The 17,756-nt window shown below is 37.8% G+C and overlaps 1 protein-coding gene across 1 annotated transcript in view; it reads left to right on the forward strand.

Annotated features, from left to right (window-relative positions):
* Positions 1–15,312, forward strand: part of SPATA17 (spermatogenesis associated 17) — a 129,559-nt gene extending 114,247 nt beyond the window's left edge. The window contains exon 10 of the mRNA XM_072927582.1: positions 15,207–15,312. Coding sequence (XP_072783683.1) covers positions 15,207–15,212 — 6 coding nt within the window. The 3' untranslated portion in view covers positions 15,213–15,312. The remainder of the gene's footprint in view (positions 1–15,206) is intronic.
* Positions 15,313–17,756: the final 2,444 nt, after the last annotated feature.

Genomic DNA, 17,756 nt, shown 5'->3' on the forward strand with positions numbered 1-17,756 from the left:
GAGGCACACCTGCATGGCCATAGCTCCACATTACAGCTGTTAGACCCCATGCTTTAGTCCCTTCTAGGAGAACTCTTTCTGCCTAAGCCCTGACTTGCTTGAATCACACACTGGCTGCACCTCCTTTGGCTGATTTGAAATCTTCACCCAGCCCTGAGCTGTCTCTTCCAGTTCATCCAGCACTGCTCATCATTTTACCTTCTGATTTCACAGACCTGTGTTTATGTCAGGAAACAAACTATCCTGGCAGAGTCTTAGATAAAGCGTGCTACCTGTGAAATAAAAAATGGTCCTTCTCTTGAATCACACAGCTGTTGAAAATTGATTTCAAATCATGTTTCTTGCAGTCCCTCTCCTCCATGGACATATGACAACATATGACAAAGGCAGTGCTAAACATGCTGTTTACCGTACAAAGAGCCTTTTGTCTTGAAGAGAGAGAGGAAAAGAGGAACTGATTCAGAGATCTAGGTTCTTTTTCTTTCTCCTTGGAGTTTCAGTAGAAACTACAGGCTCTAGAAAGGTAGTTCTCCTTCAAGAAAAGCAAAGGTTCAGTGTCTTTGACACTATGTGTGGCCAAAACCTCAAAGGGAGTAGTCCAGCAACCCCACCATTTTGGAGCAGGAGCACATGTCATAAAACTAGAAAAGGGAACGGGCTGATCGTGTATCTTCTGGTGTTTCTTAGCAGCAGCAGTCACTCCTGCTTGAGCCTGGGCTCAACTCCAGTTGGCAAGAATTCTTGTTAGCAAATTATTGGACTTGAATATCACCCAAACCTTCAAAGATCAGGATAGCATAACAATTCCTAAACATAATTTATTTTGTCAATAAGCCCCACCTTCAGAGAAGAGTCTGCAAACCATAGATGCAGCAGAAATGCACAAATGGCAGTGTTTATTCATGTCAGCACTTTGGGATGCACAAGAAAAGAATTACATCATACATCCATGGCCACAGCCCCCTGGGAGGAAACTGGAAGAAATGAGTTTAATGAATCACATATTACTATCCTCTTTGTTAGACTGTTGGGTATTCAGAGGTGGCTAAGGCTGTTCTCAGCCTTCCCAGTGGTATATGAAGAGTGGTGAAAGCACACCAGGAGAGTAAACACTGTGTTGCTGTAGCCACATGTGTTCTGTGAGGTCTAGCTTGAAGTTCTGGCCTTTATTCACTAGGAAACTTTGCAGATGAAATCCCCTAGTCAGTGAAGTAGAAATAAAAAAAGGCCATTCTCTTAAATGAAATAAGTATTAGCCAGGCTCTGATATAGCAGTGTGCAATCAAAAGACTTCTTGAAATTGATGAAGTCCACAGTTTAAATTGTATAGGTCACAGAAAAAAAGAGTTCTTGTTAAAGGGCTCACAGTTATGAACATGACCAGAGTGTTATGTTCTAATTTAAATTTTGAAATCGAATGATGAAAGGGTAAAGCAGCACCACACAGTGTTATCTGTCACAGGGTATTTGTGAAAAACAGAAAAAAAGTCCTTAAATACTTAGTTATTAAATAGCAGCTATAAGAATATGTTCTGCTTCCAGCTACAGAGAAGAATATTTTCACCATTTAGGCAAGAGTGAATATACTGCAGGCGCATGAGAGAAATCTAAATAGTAACTAATGCTATGTTAGTTCTGAGTTTTGTGACATTTATATTTTTACTTAAGGTAGAGATTGCATGTTAATTTCTATTTTAATTATTTATTTTGAGCTGTTTTTAAGGAGCTTGTGATACAGAGCACTGATTAATGCAGTGTGGTATTGACTTACCTACACAAGATTCCTGTGTACTCCTCATCTGCCTGCACAAGTAACCAGTGAAGGGAACAGGGAATTCAGACTATTTGAACAGTTTCCTTCTTCTCTAACTGTGCACCACAATGTACGTACCATCTAGCAAAGAGTGAGCTAACTTTACTATATGAGAAACCCCACAGAATTTGGTTGAATCACTTGTATGCTAATCATTAAACCGTGTTTTAATACCTGGTTGTAAGGAGAGATCAGTTATCACCCTTCCTCATACATGGAGGGAAATATAATGGAAGAAAGGGAAATATAATGGAAGACAAGCATCTTAATTTACAAGACAATTAACTGATTGTCACCTAAAGCAACTAAGAGTTCCCAGTGTTAGATGCAAACTTTGTGTATCAAGGTGTACACACTGAATTCATCCACCTGTCCAGAGTCATAGTACATCAAGAGTCAAGACCGAGATGCTTTCCTACAGAGGAAAGAGGTTACTGACTCTGGACATAATTTTGTCTCCCCTGTCAGAGATCATTTTCACAGAGAAGCCAATGGTCTGCAGAGGGGAAAGGAGAACTTTGAGAACCTGGTGCTGTCTGAACTGATAACAGCATTGAAATGCTGAAAAAGAGAGAATGGATGGGTGACATCAGTCACAGGAGGTGAAATAGTGAGGTCACTTGGTTTAGATGGATCATGGAGAGTAGATCTGCACTTTGTCCTTTGTCCTCTCCAAGGTATTATTCAAATATAATTGCTCTGTACCTTGTGTGGGATTTGCTAAGATTTTAAAAGTGGTGCTTTTGAACATTAGCCTAGGAGAAATTATCCTGAACAATATGGACAGGTATTTCCATAAGGCATATTGTTATTTTAATCTCATGTAAATAGTGGCAATTGTAAATTATCCACTAGAGTAACTTTTTATTTTATTTTACACTTTATGCCCACTATACAGATTATTTAGGTGACAGCTTTGCTAACTGAACTAAGACTTTATCTTCAAAATATTAATTTTAGGATATTAAAAATGCTCCTTTAAGCAAGATTGTGCTTTCCCATTTTTGACAAAAACACAGCTAGAAACGGACTCCTTCATGTCTGTAGAGCTTAGTACAAGCTCAGAAACATTACAGTGGTTTCAATTTAATTTCCACTAAATTACTTTATCTCATGTTAATATTTTGCCAGAACATACTATAAGAGACTATTTAGACACTGTAAGGATTTGGCATTGCTTCCATAAAAGCAAATAACAAGACCTGAAAGAAACAGACCACTAATTAATTTCCCAAATGTACAGCATAGTAATGCTGAAAAATAAAATAACAGAGAAGAATAAAGAATAAGAGATAAGGTGTATCTTACCATATATATCAAGTCTTTCTTTGGAGATGAAGGATGATTCAATTAAAGAATTCAATAAAAGACTAAAATGAATATAAATTTTAAAAACCATTTAAAATACATCTAGAAATACAAGATTTCGTCCAGAAACCCTCAAGCATTGTTCTGTGTTCAGCAGATATAGCAACAAAACAATATGAATATCTATTTGAAATTAAATTTCTCTGAATGCCTTTCACCGCAACTCTAGTCTCTAAAAATCTTCATTCTGTTTTGACCGCTGTACAGAAACTGTGATTTGATATCTCATTCATAGCCCAGCTGTGCAGGAACTCTGTTTAGTGCAAAGCTTTGCAAAAAGGAAAAAAAAAATATCTTATTTGACCATGAACTTTAGATGATCTAGTTAGCGTTACTGTCAAGCATCCCGCGGTCTTTTTGAAAAGCAGGACTTGTCCATGTTGCCCTCTGGCCAACTTCAGTGGGATTGAAGCACTAGCGAGAGCCATCAAACTGCCTGACAGCTTGTCACCAGTGAGACTCCATTAATTTACACACATTTTCCACTGTTTGGCATTTACCATGATAACTCTTTTCTTTCCAAGCAGCTCCTGTTTGCATTTAACACTCGGGTTAATTTTCATCAGAGTTTAAATTTAGCCATCAGTTATTTCAGGGGAGCTGTCAGCCAACATATGGAGGAAAAAAAATCCTTCTGAATTTATAATAAAGTGGAATCTGTTGAATGTGAAACAAAAAGCAACTGCAATATACTGCAAGGCCCCGATGGGGGGACCAGGGTCAGCAAAGAATAGCAGAGTGGATTAGTTGTTCTATTCACCAGAGTGGCACCTGAGCACCTCAGGAGCTTCTTGATATATCAAAAAATGATGGAAAGACACAGTTCAATTTGTCCCCCTTTTATAAAGGATAATTAACCTGTCAGTCTTGCTACTTTAACAACTTCATTAAATTGGAGCAGAAATGGGTGCAGGGAGCCCCTGTCTTTTTCCAAAATGAGCACAGGGCACTTGTTTAAATCATTGAACAACCACATTCTTCCATCTTCCTCTCCCTTAGAATAATGTGATGTTATTTTAGAGTTTTTTAGGTGAAATTGAGCACCCTTCCTTAAAATATAGCACTAAGCTTGCTCTCACGTGGCCAACACTAGGAATAACCTTAATTCAAAGGATGAAAATAATCAGGCATGTAAACCAGGAAAACTGCACCAGTTAAAGATGGCGCTTACAGAGTTGATGTAACACTTCCAGTACACCATGATCCTTATCAAAGGTGAGATGACTTTCCCAGGTAAGAAGGAAAGAAACAAAGAAAATCTCCCTTTCCTCTGGAAAATTGTAAACTTTGCAATTTGTGTTCTGAACTGGACAAAAGTGCTGTCTGTAAACTGGAAAGTCTGCAGGCAAGTTTATAATGAAAAGATGAAAAATCAAACTAATGTGTACACTTTTGGAACACATATTTAGGATTTAATAAATAATAGTCCTTATAAATAATTAACTGGATATTGGCTAAGTTACTGGTCAGTCCAAAATCTTCATCTGGGATTTAAGTGTACTGCCCCATTCTGAAGGTGCATTTTTTGCACACTATAATATTTTCCTCTCCAAAGCCATTTTATGTGCACAAAAGATTTAAAGATATCAGAGGGAGGGAAACTATTTCCCAGAATATCAGCTTTCATAACAACAGGAAGAGTGAATACTTTCATATACTGCACTGTAATCTTGCATTTTAGAAGTCACACATTTTCTTGACAATTATTCAGAAAATCCCATTGATATGCAAAAAAATAAAAGAAAGAAAAAACAAACCAAAGCAAACCCCCATCCCTTGTGCCCAGTTTTATGCAAAGAATTTCATCAATTTTATCCAGAAAAAAACCTTTATGTTACCTGGCCAAATCTTCAGATTAAAAGAATTATATAGATTCACTTATTGCAGGGGTGACACAAATAAATAAATATGCCATGATCTAATTATATGTTGAAATGATACATTAATCAAGTTAAAATAATTATCTATTTTTGGCTTTCCCTTGCTCGCTTGTTTGGTTTTAAATGTTGATATACATCCCACCACATAAATAAAACTCCATGGTCAACGAGAACAGAATTTCAACACCTGAACAAACCAAAACGAACATAATTGGAAGTTATTGCCACCACAAGCTTCCTCTAAGAATAATAAAACTTACTCTATTTGTATGAATTATTTTTATGGAATATTTTGATATCTTTTAATCATAAGTGACCTACTAATCAAATAATGGGATTGCCCTCTAATTCTTTATCTACAGACCCATAATTGCATTTTCATTTTAATATTAACATTCTATTTTTAGAATTGTATACAGATTTGTAACTACATTTAGGAGTCACTTTACATTTAGTGTTTTAATTTCACTTTTAAAATTCAGGCACAGAGATTGAATATATTAATGTGCCAGAGCAGATTAATGTGCCACACTGGACTTTACCTATATAAATATGCACAACTGGTTTTCTGCACACATGAAAAAAAGCATAAACCAAATGAATTTAAAATATGATATTATCATCCTTAGTCTGATGAAACAAACTAATTAGCTGCTAATCTGAAGTTGTGGGGAGTGTGCATCCACACAACAATATAAGAAAGTTCTTTGTATTTCAAGTAATGGAGAAGCTTAATTTCCTATTATTTACTAATGTCCTTAGTAAAAAAGCAGCTGCATACTGATAATTGAAGACTGAATTTAAACACTGCATCATCAGGAATCTATTTCACAAAACATATGCTTGATGTACACTTTTAATTAAACACTTGTAATACAAAACTTTCCAAACTGATAAAAGGCTAAATTTTTCCTTCAGTCATTTGCTAACTTTCCTGGTTTTATTTGTGACATATTTTTAAAGAGATATCTGGTGGGCTTATAGCCTTTATTATATAGATAAGAGATGTGCAGCCCCAAATTTAACATAGTAATTGATTTGGCATACTTTGTATCATTCCAGCATAGACCACTGTCTACCTGCATTTGTAAACAGAAATTAAAAGCTTGATAGTCTCTTTTACAGTGTTCCTGGGAGAGTCAGAGTGAAATTCAAAATGGCAACTGCTCTTGCCACTGGTGGTTTTCCAACTTGTACACTGCCTCAAAAATTGGGGTTGCAGACATGGAATGTCATTATTTCACCAGAGCACTGACATCCCACTTTTTTATACAACTTGGCATGTTTGTTGGCTTTTTCTTTTAAAGAAAAGCCTAGGGCCAGAAAGAGAGGAAGAATCCTGCGTTCTGTTAGATGCACAAGCAGGGATGGCAGGAGAGGCATAGCAGTGAGGAAAGGAAATGGCTCAATTCTTTGTGAAATAATGTTGGAAGTGTTACAAAGGCAACAGAAGTGAAAGGCTATCAGTCAAGGCTTATTGGACATCCACTAAAAGAAGACAGTAGGTGCAAAGTTTGAGAAGTGATTACACAGATCTTGCTCTGTATTTGAAGTATAGGGGAGAGCCCCATGGTAAGGTTTGTGTAATGAAAATGTACCCATTTGGTGTCTAATTATTTTTAAAAGTATGGATATATGGAGGTGTGTATGTGCATGTATATATAAATAATTTTATATATAAATGACTGCCTTTCTCTTTCATTCTCCAGCACTCTTTCTCTTTTACCTGCTCAGATTTTATGATTTCAGATACTTTATACTATTTTTTATATCATACTCTTACCCATTTATATTTCTGGTTTAAATTTTAGAGAAATATCTAAAGGATCTCCTACAAGAAAATACACTTATCAACATAATTTAGTAATGTCAGATATTTTAGTGTTCACTAAAAGAAGTGTTTATGAAAGTCTAAACTAAGGGAATTATGACTATTATGACTGGTAGTAGGAAAGCAAGAAAGTTCAGCTAGCTGTGGATAGAAAACCCACATGGATACCAGAATGGGCCTTCATGTTTAGAGAAATGTTTAAATTGTCTTAGATTTAATAATTATAATTTATACACTTTAAAATCATGGGTCAGCTGTTCAGTAGCTGCAGTGTCTTTATAAAACACCAGAAATTTTTTCCTTTAATGATAGTATTTAAATTGCAATTAGTTTGTTCCAGCCTTAAAGTGAGAAATGCAATTAAAAAAGAATGAGAAATATAGCACTTGCTGTCCCACGTTTTGAATGAGTATTAAGATTCACTAGCTGTCCCCATATAACCATATAAACCTGACACCAAATTAACATGGGAGTGATTAGGAGTTGTATTAACATCCTAACTACAGGCCAAGCCAGTTTTAGGTCAAAATTGAAAACTCTTAGCTGATTTTATTTTTTATTGTGGTTTCCATGTCCCTCTTAGCCCAGTATTCTGCACTGCAATATAAGATAAAAATTTAAGAGTACTTGATGCAGTTGGGCTTGCAGAACAGGATCTGGAATCACATCAATGCTTTGGCCATCATTCCTTCTCTGGGGAGAAGAAAAAATCCAATTTCTTCTCTTCTGATCTAAAAGTAGCCAGATTGTTCCAGTGATGTTCTAAAATTCCAACCCAGAGGAAAATTACTGGTACATCTCAGAAAATACAGTAGTGTGGATATACTTGGTACTATTTCATCCTAGTTACATGAAAGTTTTTCATAAAGTCAATACTAACCTCTGTGATCTGACCTGATCCTCAGTGTAAATGACTCCTAACTCTAGTGAAATGCCAGGTTCAAATGTTGATACCTTTTCTGTTTTAGAGCCCTTCCATGCTCATGCTGCAAATTTCTAAGCTCCTTCCTAAAGCTAGTTGCATCTGGTGAGCCATCCGGCAGAAACTCAATCAAGTGTGATGGAATTATAAATCAGTAAGTTCAATACACAGAAGTGAGAAGATACTCAAGAGCTGTAAAAACTATCAAATCCATCCTTTTGCCATCACAATACCAAACTTAAAAATATTTTCTCCAGAGTGGTTTTAAAAGACCTATTACATTATTTCCACCCCTTCACTTTTGCATATTAGACTAAACTTTCTGCTTCTTAATTGTTGCCTGTGATATTTAGACCAACTTTATCACATTATTGGGCTTTAATCCCTTTTTCTCATGCTTTGGCTGGTGTACATGGCAACTGTTTGAAAGATATTAATAGGATGAGACTAATGATGTTTTACATTAATGAGTCAGCATCTGAGAGAGGTTTAATCCTGGAAGACACTGCAGAGGAGGGAAGAGGGGGGCTCCTCTGGGCTTGCAGCATCAAAAAATCCGCACGAGTTATACTTGTTTTTTGTGAGGACCACATAATTTAGATAACGTATATGTAAGGCACCTCAAGGACTCCAGAACAGAGAATGAAAAATGGATTTAGAGTAGTTGGTGAGTAAAATACAGTGACAGAAAAGACAAGAAGGTGTAACAGCCTGTCTATAGGCTTTGCTGTTTTCAGGGACTTTTGAGTTTGATTGGACAGTGCACCAGAACAAACACTTGAGAGAGCTGACAACTCCCCATTGTTTTGGAAAAGCACTATGAGCATTTTTGAAACAGATTTTTGACATAATCTTTTAAGGGTGTGAAGAGAAAATATTTGATTAGATCGTGGTCTTCTGACCCTCTTACTTTTAATGGGCATAGAGAAGTTAGAACTAATTATTTGGTAACTGTCAGATTTTTGTCCGCTGTAGCATGAAATCCTGGTGTGATGAGCATGTGATAACTGACAAAAAATAATCATCTGCTATCAAGCCTGAGGTTCTGCAGCTGCAAAATAGAGCAGTCTCACGAAATGAGCAGTCCCATAAAATGTCAGTGATGCTACTCACTGGAGAAAGATTGCAGCATCACAACCTTACACAGCCATCTAAAGCAATAATGTGATGCTATAACAAAACAAAGTAGACAGTATAGATGGGAATGACAGCCACAGTATAAATCCAATCCCTTACTTCTGAAAATAAAACTGACTTTCTCATTGATCTTCTTTTTGAACACATTAATGTTTGCTTTTATTATCTTGTGGATGTATATGCATGTACTGTGTACAGTACCTTTGCTAGTAAGCACTACAGAAGGACCTTTTATATTTTTAAAGTATTAATTTTTCATTTTGAATGATTTTTAAATGTTTGGAACTTTCATTTTTGCCAATATCTCTCCACAAATTCCAGTTTTTGGGGTGTGACACCTATTATGGCACATGCAGTCTATTAATTATAGTTAAGGAAAAGTAACTTTTTATTGAATGTCAATTCCTAACTACAGTGCAAATAAAACCTCTCCTTTCATAAAATATTTTTTCATGACAGATATTTTATTAAAAGTGTTGTTTGCAGATGTGATCTATTGTACATGGTAAAAAAATTTAAAAAGCAACTGTATATTTATGCAGAAAAAAAGCATTTATGTCTCAAGATGCAGTTGGGATTCAACTGATATTTCAGTGACTGATGTATCTGCAAGTATGTAATATGTGTCCTTTTGTCAGAAAGATGATTATAGGGAGACCAAAGCCTTATTGTCCAGCTAACTAAAATAAGCAATTCCCCTCAAATCTAATTTTATCTGACTCTGTATCCTAATTCCAGATAGGCAAGATAAATACCTGGCTTTGGAACAATTCACTCAGCAGAGTTTTAGTGGATGGAAGGAGGGATGGAAGGAGTTCAGATAAATAAAAGAACCACATGGGCCACTGACAAACGTGGAAAGGTAGTGGTGATGTTTTGCTCACTGGTCATGTGATTAGAAGGAAACCACAATTCACTTCTCTTGCCCAGATTGCTGCAGAAGCCCATCCACTGAACTCTCTGACCTCCAGACTGAGCCCTTTTGTCTCCTGTCTCGTAAATATGAAAGTTTTCTGTGTACATAAGAAAGTTTTGCTGAGAAAGAAAGAGGAACCCATCCTAGATTTGTCTGGAACCCACTGACTATAAACTTGAAAAGGCCTGTTATCCTGCTTCAGTGACTTAAAAGTGCAGGAATGACCTCTCTGGGGACTGACCTGCATGAGGCCATCAAGATGATCCTACTACTTGCAAAATTCAGAGTTAATCTTTCAGGAGACTGAACTCTGGGTCTGTGTTCAACCAAGGAGACACAGCTGACTTGCCTTTGTTCAGATTTTTCTAGGGGTGGTCTGCTGCTAATGCTCAGAAGGTAGTGGTTGTCTCAAATACTGATGGGAATGTCTGTTCAATTCTTCATCACAGAAGGAAGTTAGTGAGGCTAAATGACAATTGAAATTTTCAGCTCAGGTGCTTTGCTTGTAGCCACTTCCACCAACATACATCTTCAGGGTTAGGAGTCTATGACATGGGCCAAAATAAAATCATGAAACAGCTCTTCAGTGGTCAGAGATAACCTAGCAATGTACATTTTTAGAAGCTTTGGAACTGCAGGGGGCAGACCCATCAAAAGTAATTTAACCCTTACTATCTGCTTTGTTATGTCAAACCTATCATCCTGCTTAGAAATGAGAATTTCTTCGGCTTTATACAGCTAAAGGAGCTCCTGAGCAGAGATCAAAACATTTTCAAGCTACTGATGAAGTGGAGCTTACTGCTGTGCTAGGTTCTTTGTATACCTGACATACTACATGTTTTTGAGGCAGGGAACATCTGAAAGGCTACTGTGTATTTGTACCCCAATTTATAAGCAAAAAAAAATGAGCAACCTGATATAAGTGCAGAAGTTGAACCATTCTCTATCCCAGTGTACACCATGTAGCTGTGACATGTTATTTCTTACAGATCATTAATAAACTCTGTCATTTGCATTAACCAAATCTTTTAGCTCCTCTTAGGAGGGTGCTCAATGCTCAAAGCTATTTTCAGGTAATTCAGGATTAATTTCTATTTTGAAACACATTATGAAATTGGAAATCTATGTAGAAATACATGCCTTTGGAGAAGATAAAATCAAGCAACTATAGATAGCTCTCCTGGGAATTACAGAGGCAATAATGCAGATACAAAGGCATTTATAATTCCTGTATCCCAGTTGTGTTCAACAGATCAGCCTGTGTGGAGTGCTCTCCTTCTCAGAGAGCCCTCTTGTCTGGCTTCAGAAAACCACTGTAAAAATGGAAGTTAGGGAAATGAATCTCCTATTAATCAACAGATCAAATATGTTTATTTCCTCTGCCAAAATAAGTCTGTGAACTCTAATTATTTTTCTTTTTTTTTGCTTGCAAAAAGAGCTAACAGATCAGTCTTGAGTTTCTTCACTGCATTTCTTCTATAAGAGTTAATACAAGACAGACAATTTACAAAAAAGGTAACTATAACTTATTCTCTTGCTACTACATTTGTAAGCACTATAAGGCAATACATACTTGATTGATTTGCATTCCACAGCATCAGAGTTTTCTCTCCAGCAGCTGGTACCTGGATATTTATGCTGTGCACCGATTTTTTTAACTGTGAGTGTGTCTAAATGTAAAGAGTTGAACATATTTTAATAGCATTCATAACTCTGCGAACATACAGTTACAGTTAACTGTGTGTGCACAGTTAAAATTATTAATACTATTAAAATTTATTCAGCTCCTTATATTTAGACGCAAGCCTATTAAAAACCTACTCCTGACAAATGAAAGCTGTGTTCCAGGTAACCTGATGCTTCGTATTTCCCAATATTGTTGCTGTCTCCATTTGCTGACAGAAGTAATCTACACACAATAGATTAAGTCACATATTTCAGTAACCACCTCTGTCTTTCCAAGTGAGCAACCCACTATGCCTGTGTATGGGGAGGCTCTGGGAAAGGCACCTGTGGTGAGGAATGAATATTCTAATGTTTCTGAACCTTTTGGTGAAGGTGAAGGGGGCTTGTTGAAAACATTGCTGTGAGCAGATGGACCCCTGAAACCATCTGCTATCGAAGCAACTAAATGTTCAATGATGCATTACGAAATTATTTAGCTCTCAAAGAGCCTGAAAGTAGTTAGTAATGATGGCATCTGTACTGAGAGCAAACAACCTATTTATATATGATCTATCACTTCATAAACCGTTTGGAGCCCCTCTTTCCTTAAAGCAGCAGTAGCCTTGTCTATGTCCCAGAATAAAATATCAAGTTGTGTGCATGAACTTGCAAAATCCTATCTAATTTTTTTCCTTCTTGTAAGAAACACATACCAGCTCTCTGCTGGTATATGCTGGAGTGCAAGCTTTTTTTTTCAGTAGGAAGGATTGCACTGTATTCTAGAGCTGCTCTATCAGTGCACAAGCACAACAAGTGCAAAAAAAATCCCACAAAACAGTAATGTTTTAACTCAGGCTTAATCTAATAAGGATCTTATGTTTTTCTTTCCTATGAAGAATTTCATTCTATTTAGTTGTATTAGTAAAGTAATAGGTATTGAGAAATCAAGTCTTCTAAATATGAATTCATTTTCTTATCTACTTAGATGATTCTTACACATTATATAGTTACCATGGGAACTATTAAAACTTGTTTGTGTGGATTTCGTTATGTCCCATGTATATAGTCAATTACTTACTAAATATATAAATATATTATACATTGGATTATAGATGTTTTTGCACCTGAAAAGCACTGTATTTTTAATTATTATTTTGTTTCAAAAATTTCTACAAGAAATGAGCTTTAGATGAAAATCTATTTCAGCTTAAGTGATATTAAATTACTTTTCTACTCCAGATAATCAGAACAGAGGAAGTTATTTGTTTTGTTCACTTTCTCTCAAAATTACTAAGCATACTTAGAAACTTGCTTAAAAATTGGTTCATCTGAATGCTCTTTCAGCTGTATTACAAACCTGGATTTTAGTAAAATCTCTGTATATAAGTATGAGGAAGTGCATCTCCAAGTTTTAAGCAGAAATACCCATTAATACCAATAGTGACATATCAACATTAATATCAAACAGCTTTTCTGGTCCAATATCTTTGTTGAGGTTTTGCAAGTTATTTTAATTCCTTATTTGAAAGCAACAGTGCTGGTGCAGAAAGCAAAGAAGATTTTGCCCAAGGAAACACATCAGACTAATGTGTAAACTGCAATTAAGCAGGCCTAATTGAAGAGATATGTGGAATAAATAAAAAGACTCCACAACTTTGGGTAGTTATGAAGTGGGTATGTACTGTCAGTGCCTGGCACAGGTGAAATATCTCTCTGAAAACTTGTGCTCCAAGTCTCAGTCTGACCCACACCTTTATTCACAAAGGTGTTCCACATGCAATACATTACACAGTTTTTCCATGCATATTCAACCCCCGGTCTGGCCTATCCTTGCCTCTCTTGCTAAATAGGTCCACACCCTTCTGGGTACCTGTGGTTTGCCGTGGTGGTCCTGTGGGGGTCTCTCAGGGTCCTCTGAGGCTGAAGAATTTGGTCTTCCTCATGATTAAACTTTTGAACTTTTCTCCTTTGTGTGTGTGCTTGCAGACCTTTGGTGCTTTTATGAGGACGTCTGTCAGTATTGATAGGTTTGGAGACCCTTTATCTGGGTTCTTTGCATCCCTAGGCATTGTTCTTTGTGCAAGAAGCTTCAGAAATTTGCATTTTCCTATGTCCGTTTTACCATGGCAGAGGTTTCTTAAGTAAAAGGTTAAAATTCAACACATAACTCCACAAGCTAAAATATAAATGCTAATTCATTTTGTTAACTTAAGTGAACTCTAAAAATCTCTATTTCATGATCAGGCCTAACTTGGGCATGGGCAAGTCACTTCACAAGCATGGACTGCTCCATTCCCAAAATCTTCACTGGAGCAAAATTTGTCCCCCTGCAGAGGAAAATACACATTGCTAATCTCTGAAAATTGAGGAACAGTCAGCTAGATATCACTGACTATCCTGAGCTGCATTCCCATTTCTTACTCATTTAGTCTTCCTCAGAGACTGCTCCATCCTCCCAGCTCAGAGCAGCTCCTACTGCAACCACCACCTCCCCTGGGATGCTTTCCAGCCTCAGGATGGCATTGCCTAGACTGCAAGCTAGTCACTAGCAGAGATCCCATAATCTGAGCAATTTGGAGCTTTGCAGTGATAGTACAAGTAAGTGCTATGGAGAGGCAGAGCAGCTCTCATCCACTCCTGTGACACACCCTCCTCACAGAGACTGCACACAGACTGTTCATGATCCAGCTCTGAATAAAGCCTTTGCCATGTGCTTACACTCCCAGAAACCAGTTAATCTGTGTATATTTAACTATCAAACCTTGCTCAGAGCAATGTAGGCCTAAGTCACTTTAATTTTTAGGGGTGAAACAAATACTTCAGTCCCAAATATTTTGTCATGGATCACTGCAAGCTTAAATTGACTATATTTTTCTATGTCCTATCAGTTAAGCTTCAGTTTTGCAAATTAACATATAGAAAAGGTGTTATTAAACTGCTAAAATGTTTAAAGTTGTTATAAACTTAATGTGACACAGCATGAATTTATTCCTTATAGGTTTTGGAAATGTGAGCATATGGGAAAGGGAAGATAGGACCAAATATCTTCTTTAAATCAAACCTTTTTCACAAAAATTAAACAGTGAAGCTTTGCAGGAGTCTAAGTGTTTGATGGAATACTCTCCCCACTCTCCTGTTCTTCTCTACAGACTTTATGTCTACTTGACATGGAGGCTGCAATGCGAGTAGGGCTGAAGAAAAAATTGCCCCCCTGATAGCTACACATACCACAAAAATTAGAGTACTGAAACAAAGGGCTGGTCTGGCTGACACGCTCTATCCCTTTCCTCCCTACCACCTGTCAATCAACCACCAGTCAATCACAGAAATCCACAATCAGCCACTTAATGACAGCCAGATGGCATCTACTTCTCATGAACTGTACTCCTGAAGTCATACTTGCTCCCTGTAACTAGCAGCATTTCCCATCCCGGTAATAATGAGGTGTTTTTTGTATTCAGACACAGCCGTGGTGCCTCGCACCTCTGACAGGACAGCCCTGTGAGCAGAATACCTGCTCTGCCACACACCTTGTTTTGCTTTGGAGAAAGAATCAATGCTGCTTCATCCCTCAAGCTTTGATCAGGGACAGGCTTGCTGGTTTGTGAATAAGAATTGAGAATAACCTGGAAATTTTAGCTGGTGTTCATTCTGCCTCCCTTGTTTCTCTGCAGTCCTGACATAGGGAAGGAGTCCATATGGAGACCAGAGTGATCTTCTTCACATCGGTTTACCAATGATTTCAACCTTGACCCAAAGGGAACACTTCTTCTGGAAGTGACAGGTAATTTAGCTTTCTTGCTTAGTTCTGGGGCTCTCTTGTGGTGAATTATGTATAGTGCTTCTGTGATATGGACCTTTGTCCATGAAGGAACCAGATGAGGCTGTTAAACTGCTTTTAAAGGCATTTTATCCATAAACACCAAGCAGTCATGAGGGTCATTTTTAGCAAAAAAATTCTGCCTTTTTTCCGCCACTGTCTAAGGACAAAGTGGCAAACTCAGTTTTCAAGTGACCAAGTTTGGGCCCATCAAGCATGAAACTGGATTCAGGCCTTACTGACAGTGCTTTTCACTGAACTGAGGGGAGGCCAGAGGTGTTTCTCTGTTAGGTGATGGTTATTCTATTACTGCATTACAGCAGGTACATTTCAGTGACATAATTGAAATTACAGCTTGGCCTCTAAGGAAAGTAAAAATCTTCTATGATCACTGTACACTCTCTGAGCAATATGCAGAGAGCGTATGGTGGTCACAGATCTTTGTTTTCTAAGATGCATTGAATCCAGTAGCTCAGGAGAGGCTTATTTATGACCAAACTGGAGAAACATGGTTCTGGTGTGTGAATTTTAGCCTGGGATGGCCTCACTACTGACCAGCTCTGCAATATCCAGCAGATCCCGCCTTCTCTATTAAAAACTGCTTGGAAATGGTTCTGTACATCTGAGAATGATAATAACTGTGTTTTTAGTGAGTATTAACTATGGATTGCATGACTTGCATGACCACATTTAATGGGACCTTTAAAAATGTACAAGCTCCCTACTCACAAGAAAGTAACTATGTTTGCTGCTCAACAACACAAAATTACTTTGTTCAGAGTTCTTTCCAGAGTTTATTCAGTTCTTCCTGGCAAATTTGGCTCAGGTGCATCCCTCCAACTCACTATCACTTCAGGAAATCTTCCAGCTTTATCAGGCAGGTGCACAAGACCTTCCCAAGAAGATTGCTCCCTGCATTTCTCCTGTGCTTACGTTTGTTGCCATACCAAACACATAGTAGTGTTAAATATATTTTTTTTTTCTTGACAATTTTAAAAGCTTCTCCCTCAAGAAATCTTGGAGGCAGATTGCTTACAACTCAAGGACAGGCAGATTTTATCCATTAAAGATGGGATGTAAATGGAGGCAACCTTCCACAATATCCCCCCCTCCCCACATATACATACATTTCCAGCCTGGTTTCTGGAGTGCAGACAGAGAATCTCATTAGGAATCTAATATAATAAGGGCATGTAGATACTGGGGTTGGGGGGTTGGAAATCAGATTAGCTTCATTACTTTATTCTGCACCTCACAGCGCTTCTGCCAGTGGACAATTGCATTAGATCAGAGAGGAGATCAAAAGGCAAAAACTCCCCAGAAATGCTGCTGCTCATTGTCTGAGACAGGAATGGGAAGAGTGCATTGTTGGAGGACACAGACCCACAGTAGATACCAGACACATTTTGGAAGGGCAGTAATTTTTTTCTTTGAACTTTGCCTATTGATCTTTTGGTGTTTGCAAGGCCAGTCTGGGTTCCACTGCACAGCGATATGATGGAAACTAAGCAACTTGTTCAAGTGTAAGCAAGTGGACACCCAAAGAACCATGGGGGAGATGATACTCTAAGTGACAGACAGGTCCTACCTTCAGAGCTGTAGTGCTTCAGTCACGATTCTCTTTTCCATAGGCACTTTTTTTTTTCTGGAAACCTTTCAGCCTGGAAGCAACAGCTCAGTTGAGTTCTCTGCTTCAGCAGGGATAACCTGAGAAAGGAACAGAAGGGAAAGTGTGCCACTTGCCTTGTAAAACAGTAACAGCCTAGTTCTGTTCAACACCCTCCAGGAGCAGTCTTCCTTTACCAGTTCTGAGGGGACACAGTGACCACAGAAGCAGCTTAACTGGCTGCCCTCAGTTACTTCAGTCCATACGACAAAGGTCTGACATAGTTCCTTCAGTCCTGAGAGTGAAGGAACTTCCTCTCATATCACACCTTGCCTGGCAGTTGTGGAAAGTAGGCTGAATAAGACCTCTTGGTACAAGAAATGACAATGTCCTCAGTAAAACATTAACACTAAAAGTTTAACATGCTCCTGAGTTGCACTGAGGAACCAGTCACTGTGGATTGCTGCTGTTGTCAGCAGAGAACAGTGAAGATGATATTCATCAACTTCTACTCTACATCTCTAGCTTCCCTTTAAAGAAGTCCAGACATCTGAATCTTGATGAGAGAGCAAGTTTGAAAGACTGACTTGGATGAAAGCAGAGTAAGAAGTCCCTGGAGCTCAGACAGGGCAGGTAGGCCATGCTGACTGTATCCAGGAATGTTTGATGCACTGTCAGATCCTAAAGTATTACTTCTATTCTTTTTCATTTGCTAGCATTATGCATATATCTTATGCACAGTTGGTGCTTTTTTTTCTTCCACTGCCATTTTCTTCTTCATTACTACTCATGGAAGTT

This window comes from Taeniopygia guttata, chromosome 3 (assembly GCF_048771995.1).
Source record: "Taeniopygia guttata chromosome 3, bTaeGut7.mat, whole genome shotgun sequence".
Lineage (NCBI taxonomy): Eukaryota > Metazoa > Chordata > Aves > Passeriformes > Estrildidae > Taeniopygia > Taeniopygia guttata.